Below are 10,870 nucleotides of genomic sequence, written 5' to 3'. Positions count from 1 at the left end.
GCCCTTCAATCATTTCCCTGACTCCCTGCAAGTCCCCCTGCGGAGGCATCAGACCTTCTACTTCTCCATCGCCAGGGCTGACAAGAGGTCCCTTTAGACTCCTCCACTCTGCTGTAAAGGGGGTGGGGATTTTCACTCAGAAGACTTAAAAAGGGAACCCCAACTTGCAACCAGATCGAATCTCTTTTAACACACAATCCTAGCTCATCCTATCCAAGACTACTGATTTACAGGGGAACTAAGTATGAAGGTAAGTCAGAAGCTTTTGATACTTGGAAACATTTTGATAAATAGTAGTTTCTCCTACAGTTTTAGTTGTGTGTATTATTTTAGGAACAACAGGGGGTGGTTTGTAAGGTTTTTTTTTTTTTAAAGTTGGAAAACAAGTACAAATGTTATAATGATTTTCAGTGTACTGTAAACCAAAGAGATTAAACTATTAATAGCACAATGACTTCTAAAACAGACAGGATCAAATAAACATCTGTGAATCATAATAGCTGTATGCTATCACTTACTTGTCACATGCATCAATGCATGAAAAACAAGGCTTGCTTTGTGTATACAAACTAGAGATTCAGCTTGCTTTACATAGGATTTGTGTTTATTTGTTCATTTGCAAGTGTTGTGTTTATATATTCATTTGCAAGTGCTGGGTCAGTGTGCAAAACCCAAGATTTTAATATGTGTTTATAATAACATTTGTATGATCAGTCAAGATCCTGGTTGATGTAAATCTCACACCAAGTTTAACAACCTTTACTTACCAAGAAAGCAGTGATCTGCCTTACTGTTTTTGAAATGCCAAGTCCCCTATATTGGAATATAGAAATATTTGCCTATCATCTCATTATCATCCAGGGTTTAGTAAAAACTGGTGATATATATTATCTAATCTCTCTCTCTCTCTGGGTTTATAGACTATGTCCATCACCACAGTGTCTGAGGAGCTTGCATATTTGTAAAAGAAAGCACACAAAGTTCTCATGTCAATGGTAATTTACATCCATATGTGAACTTCACATGGTTTGATATTAATATCCAACCTCTCCTTAAATTTGATGTGGCTTGGCTGAGATGATATAATCAGTAGAAGAGAGGGGCTTTAGAAGCCAAAGGGGTCTGGAGTAACATCAGAAGATGAAGCTGAGCAGAGAGGATGCCTGAACAGAGAAGATGCAATTTCTCATGTGTTTGTGGTTGCTTGTCCTGTGCAGGGATTGCGTAGATTGACAGCTTCTGCCATGGCCCTGTTCCTTGCAGCTTCTTTCATCTCTTACTCCTGGAGTGCTCCTCAGGTAAAGTGCTTTCTCTGAATGAATGTACATGCATTAATAACTCTCACAGGTGGTTGTTGGCAAAGTGGTGGGGCTTGTTGTTAGTGACAGGGCTGTGGTAACAGGTCACTTTTCTCTCCTTTGGTGTGAAGGGTCACTTCCAAAGAAGAAACTGGACTCCTCAGGCTATGCTCTATTTAAAGGGTGCACGTAAGTCCCAAGCTATTTCAGCTTTAAAGAATGTAACTTCTCTACCAATGGATTATCCTTTATATGCTTTGTTCAACACAAGCAGAAAACTGAGCGGTGTTAAATAGCAGGGCAGGGGAGTGGAGATGGAAGCTCAGAGGATCATAGGGATGTGTTGACTGTGCCGTCTTACCTTAAAAACATTGCTATTGTTTTTTGTGAAGAAAAACAATTGTAATTTTGGAACAAAAAATGCTTAAATGTTTCCAAAGGGAATGTAATTACGGGTTGGTTGTTAAATCTGCTGGGAAAAATGACTTTCCCCCCTGAAACTGATTTTTAAAAGACTTAACATATATTTGATATATTTAATTATTCCTTTTTCTCTTCTGTGCTTTATTAAAGCATCTCCACAAACAACAGGGTAGCAGAATTTTCTAATGCAAACCTTTTGGCTTGTGCTGGAAATTCACACTACAAGAGACATCTGCTATGGAGGATGGAATGGCAGTGTTACCTATTTCTTGGTAGTGCGTTGTGTAAATCTAGTTTTGTTAGTCCAGCATTAAAGGGATAGTCGTTAATAATAAATTTGGATCCAAATTGAAATTTCGTGGTTTAAAGAAAAAAACTAAGATCCAAGGGAAATTTTACCATTATTTTAAACAATTCAGTGGAAACTTTTTTTTTTTTTTTTAAACAAAATAAACATTTTGGATTGTGTTTGCCACCCAAACAATACAATGAGAACCTAACAGTAAACCTTCTTACAGACCAAAAAAAAAAAAAAAAATTGATTTCATAGTCTACAGTACACTCATAGAAATGCAAAAAGCACACAGCATGAATAATTTTAAAAAATAAATTAAGGGCCAAAATATTTGCTCATGCAAATGGGAGAAAATTCACCAAAGTCAAGAAAGCTGCCTCCATTTATGCCAGCAGAGAATTTGGCCCCTGGTATAAAAACAAACTGTTATTTTTAATAATGTGTTGTAATTTTACTAATCTGTTTATTACTATTACTGACACATTCAAAGTAATTTGTTTGCAGTATCACATATTTTCTTTTTTTTAAAATGACAATGTTCCTTTAAAAGCAGTTGATTTATAGTGTGTCAGGGATGTAGAGCAGCAAAGGCATGTGAAGGAAGAAGCTGGTAAATTTCACCTGCAACTCCTAATAAATAAGTTAATAAAACAATGGAAAAGGCTGAAAATCATCAGCCCTTTGGAACAGAATGTAGCTCAGATAAAACATTCTGTTCTATGATTTAGATTGCGCTGAAATCAACGGATCTCAGGCAGCTGGAGATATATATCACTAGAATGTTTGTATGGTTGTGTAAACATTATTGTAAAACAGTTTGAAATTACTATTTTAGGGATCTCTAGTTATGGTTCACATGGGTATGGTGTTTTGTTTTCACCCCCTTCCCATTGATTTATTAGAGGGACGTCGATTCATCTCAGATGAGAGCCAGAGGAAGGACCTCTATGACAGATTGCAGCTAGGTAAGCTCATCTGGAAATGTGTTTTTTTAAAAGGGAAACACTATTATATTATTCCGTCTCCATAACCCTCACTCACTTCCCAAAAATGATGTGCATCATAACTGATCAGGTGGATGTGAACAGCAGGTGCATAAGAAATGCAGAAAGCATCAGTTTAACAGTAAACAAAACATTCTCTCATGGGAGGAAGAGATAATTCAATGGAAAAAATTAAACTGAAAGAAGCTACTTTTTAATGTTTTGTTTTGTTAGAATCAAATTCAAAGGAGCAGTGAATATTAAGAGTTGAATAGTTCAATTATTTCAAAAATCTCATTGGAAAGACTAAAAGCCTGAGTCTTCTCTCACTAATGCCAGTTTAAATGCATCATCTTATATGAAATTATTCCTGATTTACTTTGTATAAGCGAGAGAACAAGCAGTCCCCTTAACTTTCTATCTCTGTTGGCAAAAAATAAAATAAAATAAAGCTATGTTCTTGATTACTGTAACATGTCAAACTATGACAGTAGAGAAAACATTCATTTAGACTATATTTATGGTGCAAACTGAACCTTACAATAGATAATGAATGTATGCAAAAAGAGAATGTACCTTTCACTCTGTAAGGGGGCTTTAGGAAGAATTACATTTGTTTCCTTCTCTTTAAGTAGATTATGAGGTTGTTTTCTCTTAGTGATTTAATGGGCTATTTTCGGGCAGAGAATTGTATAGAAAGTGACTGAACTAGCCTACAGAAATATATAAAAGTGTCCCTTTTGTTCTCAAGTTGTAAAGATTAAAAAAAAAGCAAGGGCAGAATGTGAAATGCGGCAACTTTGCAGACACACATTGGCTAATTGTCCTTCATTGGTATAGGTTTAGCTCTGAGAAAGTGTGTTGGCTTTGTCTCTCCAGAAACACGCAGCCAAAATACAAACCCTATAGCTCTGTCGGAGGCTGCAGACCTATTTCTTAACTCCTTACGGAAAGCACAAGAAGGTAAATGCATCATTTATTTTACTCTCTGAGCTTCTAAGAGGTTTATGAATACTCTATTTATTATGCTTTAAAATAAATCTGAGAAGATCTCATTTGGTTGATTGCAAGCACAAACTATGTCCCCGAGTATATTGTATTAGAAGTTACAGTAAGAGAGATTGGGACCTATAGCTGAGAACTGATGGAAGGATAAATGTTGGCTTATCCTGCTTTGCTGTTTGCTTTTCTCATTTCCGTTGGTTAATTTAGCCACCATAATTCTGGACTCACTTCTTGTTATCTTGACACTTGTTTGTTTGGGCTCTAGTTTATAGTGACTTGACTTTGCAATAGCAAACTCCTCTTTTGGGCTCCTGTTTCTGCAGAATACAGTTCATGGGTGAGATCTGTACCCCCGGCTCTGGCTCCTTTACAGCGGGTAAAAGGGTTGGACTGATGTAAAAAAGCCCTAAAAGCCACACCACAGGCACTGTGGATGACAGCTCTAAGGCTGCCTCCCAAGGACCCACCCTAGCCCTGGCGCAGGGGGTATTTTGAGGGCAAGGCTGGGGCAGGAGGTGGGGCTGCAGCACGCAGAGCTGTGATGATACCAAGCAGCACTGTGGTCCATAGGAAGCCCTATGGTAACTTAGACAGGCACCCAGAGCTGTGTAAATTATGCTGGGGGTTTTGACAGTCCCAGGAACAGCCTGGGATTGGGAAGGCACCAAGGTGGCTTAAAGTCCCCTTAGCCTCTCATGGGCAGTGAATTCTATGCTCTGCCTCTGAGGCCTTGTCTTCACTATGAAAAAAAGGTGTGTTCTTAACTAACACGTGTTAGCAAGTCAAGGTAAACTTTATACTCTCCCATAGCCTCTAGCTCAACCTGCTAACTCATTTGAACACTACAAACTGTCTTGTCTTCGCTAGAATTTTGCCTCGGGTTAGCTAACATGAGTTAAGAACACACCTTCTTTACATAGTACAAACAAGCCCAGCACAGAATCTCACACTATATGTATTCACTTATACTGGGCCCAGTTCTGTCCTTTTCTGGCAAAACTCCCAATATGCTGTGCTTAATATTAAGAAAAGTGTTCAGTTCTTCCATTCTGCCTCAGGCAAAACTCCCATCAACTTAAAAATTCAACGAGGGTTTTGCCTAAGCAAAAAATGGCAGAACCGAGTGAAAGCTCTTAATATTAAACATAGTACCTTGTACACAGTGTGCAGGCTGAAGGTGGACCTGCTTAACCTAGTGAATTTGGCCTTGTGTGTTAATAATGACAGAGGGAAACCACATAAAGTTCAAGCCCTGTAAAAGAAAGTTAGCTGTATTTTTCTAGTTCGTTATTGCTCACAAGGAAAAAGCAACCAGTGTCAGCCTTGTAACCAGAAAATAGGAGATACGACAGACCTGATTAAGCATGTGTGGCTGGAAATGTTAATTGTCACAACTCACCAGTTCCTTATCTTTATTAAGGGCTTGCTCCTCCAAGATGCTCAGCGCTTTGCTTGTAATCCAGCAAAGTGCTTAAGAATGTCCTTAATTAAACCGCCAAAAGCCTAAACAGGTCAACAGGACTTCCTTAAAGATAAGCGCATACATACGTGTTGTGCTAGTCTAAGGCCAGAGCGCTCCGTCCCCTATAGAATTGAGCCCTAAGCACTTTCCTTCTTTGCAAAGAAATCAGAAAGGAAGGTAAGACTCTTATAGTCCAATTCACTCCTTTGTACAGGGCAAGTACAAAACCTATGAATCATTTAAGCCCTCAAAATAAAAAGTGGTACTTAAGTGGTGTGTAAGTTTTCTGTTGGCCCTTTGCACAAAGGTGAATGTCACCCAACATGGATTTAATTGTGGTGGTCAACGTACTTGAACATGGCTCTAGTGTCACAAAAGATTGTTACAGAAATGTAGCTGTCAAGATACAGTGCTTATGTAACCATTTAACCTCTCATCCCCCTAAGCTTCCCCTTCGTTTAAAGAGCCAGTTCAAAGTTACTTGATCTTAAATCTTCCATGAGCTTACACTACTCCACTGTACAGACCCTGGGCCAGATCTTTAGCTCAGTGGGTCTCAAACTTTTTTACTGGTGACCCCTTTCACATCGCAAGCCTCTGAGTGCGACCCCCACGCCAATAAATTAAACACCCTTTTTAATATATTTAACACCATTATAAATGCTGGAGGCAAAGCGGGGTTTGGGGTGGAGGTTGACAGCTTGCAACCCCCCATGTAATGACCTCGCAACCCCCTGAGGAGTCCCAACCCCCAGTTTGAGAACCCCTGCTTTAGTTCTGACATTTTACAAGTTGCGGGTCTGGCCCCTGGTTTCTTTCTATTCCTCTTCATGCTCTCCCTTTTCATCTAGCTCATTCTTCTTCTTGTCCTTCATAATCTTGCTATCAGAGCTAAGTTTTTCACACACAAAAATCTTCCCACACAAACAACCAATTGACTTTTTCACTATAATTTTTTCATTGCCATTTGTATCATAAACTTTACAGACTTTTGTTTTCATTTAGATAAGCAAAAAAATTTAACAAAACAACTTTGAGGAAAGAATTTCAAGAAAATGAAAAATGGGTCAGATTCTGAAACCTGTGAAATGGAAATACTTAGAAATTTCAGAATTTTATGCAGCTTTTTTATTTTCATTTTTCAATCTACTATTGGTGTGAGAGCCTTCCCCTCCACTGCTAAATGACCCAAATCTCAACAGAAAACATGCATTTCCCCCTCCTCTATACCCCCAAACTTACTCTTCTGATTTATCATTTAACTCTAGTGTGAAGAGCCTGGTTACAGCTTTTATGAAAACACCATACAGAAAAACATGCTCTTCTACTGTGCTGGGGGATGACAGAGTCAGAGTCCATAGAATAAGGCATACAGTTTCAACCTAGATGATTTTTATTTTTGATTAAAAAGAATGCCCAATGAAAGAACAAATACACTGCTGTCTCCTTCCTAGAAATGTTGTCTCTTTCATTGTCTTTAAGATCCTCCATCCTGACATAATATATAGCCCTGGCTTCTAGCAAGCAGGCAAACTTCATGTATTTAAAAGTCCAGTAACACAGAAAACATAATCATCACTACATACATCACAAAACCCCCTGCTTTTCCCAGGTAGTTACATATAATAGGGTTATGTCTCAGGTTTCTCTATCACTTTAGCCGCTGAACTGCCTGTGTTTTAAGACTTTTCTTTTCATGCAGCTCATTACTCTCCTCATATCTTGTCTTTATTGTCTTTCAGCTGAAGAAGAAACCAATGATCACCCTGGATACTTAACAGACAATCTATTAAACTGGTGAAAGATTTCAAGTTGTATCAACATGCCTATTCATCTCCCTTGAACCCATGGTCTATGTAAGCAAAACATTCTGATTCATCTGACTCCACTTGTGTTCTGAAGGAATAAAGCTTGGACTCATTTTTGCATTTTGAATGCAAACTGATTAAAGGTTATTGTTCAGCTACGGAAACTATTTTAAATTTGATTTCCTATCTTAAACCACATTGCATGCCACCCAAAATTTAAAAACCACTGGAACATCTTAGCTTACAGGATCCAAACATCAACATTGAATTGTTTTTGATAATTTTTCCAAAATCTTCTCATGGAAAAACTTTCACCATATTCCAGCCAACTCTGCGTGCAAACACTTTTTAAGCTATGACAGCAGTTGACTCTGTAACCACCACATTGCTGGTCCTGAAATCCACCTGCAGTCTATTGATGTTCCAGTTAAATCAATGAAATATTAGAATGCATTTAGTATATGGGGCAGCAAAGCAGGTGATTTCTGCTGGAGATATTTCATACTGTATCAAACAATCAACAGGCTACCTATCTAGGCCTTAATCCTGCAAAATTAAAATATATGCTTATCTTTTATGTACTGTGAGTAATTCCATCAAACTACTCATAGTGTATAAAGATATGCACCTGTGTAATTCTTACCAGAATTGGGAGCCTTCCTAACGGTCATGGGATAAATTCACCACTGTCATCAGTTGAAGTTCATTGTGTTGTGCCAGCAGTGAATCTAGCCACACATGGCAATAAGAAAATTACACATAAATATATGTAATTACACATTTTTATGCAATTGATTTATGTACTTATTTGCTTTCTGAGCTGCAATATGGGAATTACACTTGAATTGGCTAATTGCTATTCCACACTGATATGGACATGTTTCACATTGCTATGTAGTTATATGGTAATTACCAGAAAGTCTTCTGGAGTTCTGTAATTAAAGAATAGTCACAGGATACGTGTGTCCCTGCAACGATGTTTCTTTTTTTTTTTTTCTCAAAACCATTTGCCTGTGATCTGTCTCATGTCAACACTGATTAATGCCACTAATTTGCAATCAATGCAATGTTGTTTCCCACTTGCCTGAAAACAACACAGCTGAAATAATGGAGGAATTAATTTTTTTGATGTGTTGATAGATACTTCTGGTAATTAGTTACATTTTTAATCAGTTTGGGGGGAAATGATTAGATGGACCAGGAACAAATCCTGGTTTTTGAAACAGAGTTAAATCACCCAGGGGCAGGGTGTGCTAGATCACTTCATTCATTCAGCCATTCATTCAGAATCCCACGTATGAGTTCAGCTATAGCCCAAATGAAGTCAATGGGAATCTTTTTATTTACTTCAAAGGACTTTGCAGGAAGTCTAATCTGAATGCCTCAGGTGTTTCTAAATTATTGTTTGGCACAAACTGGGGTTGTACTGTACCCTGAAGAAAAGTAAAGGGGTTATGTATCTACTGATCTGTTAGATTATCCTAACCTTCATGTGCCTGAACATTTCAGAGCTACAGCAAAACATTAGCTATATTCAAGATTAATGGAGTTCTTTATGTTTTACTGTAGGTCCATGCCCACTAGTGTGGACAATTCCTTACAAATGTCATGAAAATAAATAAAAGGTCTACCTTACTTGGAAATGAGCTGTTCTTGGAGCCTTCGTGTTTTCAGTATGACAGCTAACTACTGCCAAGTTTGTCAGATGCCAATAAATGACTCAATAATGATATGAAATCAGTTGGGGGTTGGCCTTTTGTGAGCTGGTATCTTAGGTGAACACTTATTTTGAGTCCTTGCTACCTTCCCATGATCAAAAGGCAAAAATGTTTGGTGATATTTCAAATACATCATACTCTTGAAAACCAGCTCTAACATTCAGGGCAGAGTTAAAATGAGTAAGCCTAGAAGTGTGCGGCATAGATCACTCTGGCTACTGTAGGAAAGGACATAGTATTCATGCTAGTTCCATCTAGAAAGTATGTTGCTGCTCTTGGGGCATCTAGTTATAGAAGGGAGTCAAGAGACCATGTGTGACTTTGACAAACAGAGGACAGTGTCCTAGATAGAGGAATCTCTGCCAGATCATCAAAGGGTTTTTTCCCTTTCTACCAGCATCATCTCACTCTCGTCTGGGTGAAGCTTGAACCAGCGGCTTTTCATCCAATTGTGTAGGAAGCTGGTCAGTTGACTGCAGTGTGTGAGTTTGATGAGATTGAAACAAAGAGCTGGGTGTCATTGGGATATTTTTGGCATTTGAGCATAAGCCAGCCCGCTATTTTCCTCAGTGGTCTTATATACTGGGGACATGGCTGAAAACGGGTATAGGATTTAACCTTGTGGGAATCTGCACATTGGATCATGTATGTTGCTCCTTGCAATTCTGTGGGACATATCCAGAAAGAATGAGCTAAGTTGTTTTAATGTAGTAGAGCTGGTCAGTACATTTTTGACTTAACATTTATTTGCTAGAAAATGCCCATTTGTCAAAACCAAAACAGTTTGACAAATTTCCTGTTTAGAAAAGATTTTGGAAAAAAAGTTTCAAAATGTCCCTTTTCAACATTTTCAAAATGAAAGTTCCATTTTCAGGTCACAACGACACTTTTGTTTAGAAATTTAAGTTAATTTATAATAAAAAAATGTAAAATAAAAAGGTCAACATCAAAATGAAATGCTGTAAAATTATCAGTTGACCCAATATGACATCTTTCAATGTTTTGGTTAGAAAATGTTGTCCGGATTTTGACTTTTCATGCTAGGTCAGTGTGAAAAAACTTTTAAAAAATCTTAAAAATTCTCGTAAGATGGGAAACATGTTTCCGGCTCAGCTCTAGAAGGTAGCTCCATTAAGTGAACAGCACATTGCCCATTTGGGACCATCTGAGAGCGTGATCTATTATATCCTATTGAAGTTGTATGGGCAGTTTAAGTGATTAAAAAGAAATTACTAGAGCAGGGAAGAATATTCATTATGAACAGCTTTGTGATGAAATCCAGCTATTCTCGCCCAACTCCCCCCCCATTCAGAAAATGTTCTGAATAATATGGGTACTTATAATATATTTGGCTTTCATAATTTTGCAACATAAGTTCTCATGAAAAATGTCAACTTATTGGTTGTTTTAGTTATTTTTCTTTTCTTCATCATCATTTCACAGGGCAGTGACTGATTTGATATACACATTTATCTTTGTGTCATACAAACCTGGTGTTTTCTTCTAGGTGTAAAATAAAATGCCTATGTGACTTAGGAACCATACATTCCATTTTAACAAGTAACTTCAGAAGTAACTCCCAATGCGGCCTGTGTGCTTTTAAAAATCCCACTGAGGGCCTCGCTCCATCTTTAAACACCTAAATACATTTAAGAATCTGGTCCTTCGGCATTTAGGAGCCCAAGTTTCATTGTAATTTGCTCCTAAGTGCCTGAGACCTAAAGGTATTTAAGCACTTAGTTCCCATTGATTTAATGCCTAAGTAGGATCTGGGCCTAATTCTCTTTTGAAAATGGGACTTAGGCACTTTTGAAAATTTTACTCTCACAACTTATTACTGTAATTCATTTACCTCAGATATACTAGATCACAGAAACT

The 10,870-nt window shown here is 37.8% G+C and overlaps 1 protein-coding gene across 1 annotated transcript; it reads left to right on the top strand.

Annotated features, from left to right (window-relative positions):
• The first annotated feature begins 244 nt into the window (after positions 1-244).
• Positions 245-9,745, top strand: SPX (spexin hormone). The gene is made up of 6 exons (XM_054016756.1): positions 245-250; positions 1,218-1,298; positions 1,430-1,487; positions 2,919-2,981; positions 3,879-3,962; positions 7,209-9,745. Exons 1-6 carry the CDS (start codon positions 245-247, stop codon positions 7,265-7,267), a joined length of 351 nt encoding a protein of 116 aa, XP_053872731.1. The 3' UTR covers positions 7,268-9,745.
• The last annotated feature ends 1,125 nt before the right edge of the window (positions 9,746-10,870 follow it).

The sequence above is a fragment of the Malaclemys terrapin genome, chromosome 1 (genome assembly GCF_027887155.1).
Source record: "Malaclemys terrapin pileata isolate rMalTer1 chromosome 1, rMalTer1.hap1, whole genome shotgun sequence".
NCBI lineage: Eukaryota > Metazoa > Chordata > Testudines > Emydidae > Malaclemys > Malaclemys terrapin.
Note: the sequence above shows the minus strand (reverse complement) of the source record. Positions and strands in the feature narration are given on the sequence as shown.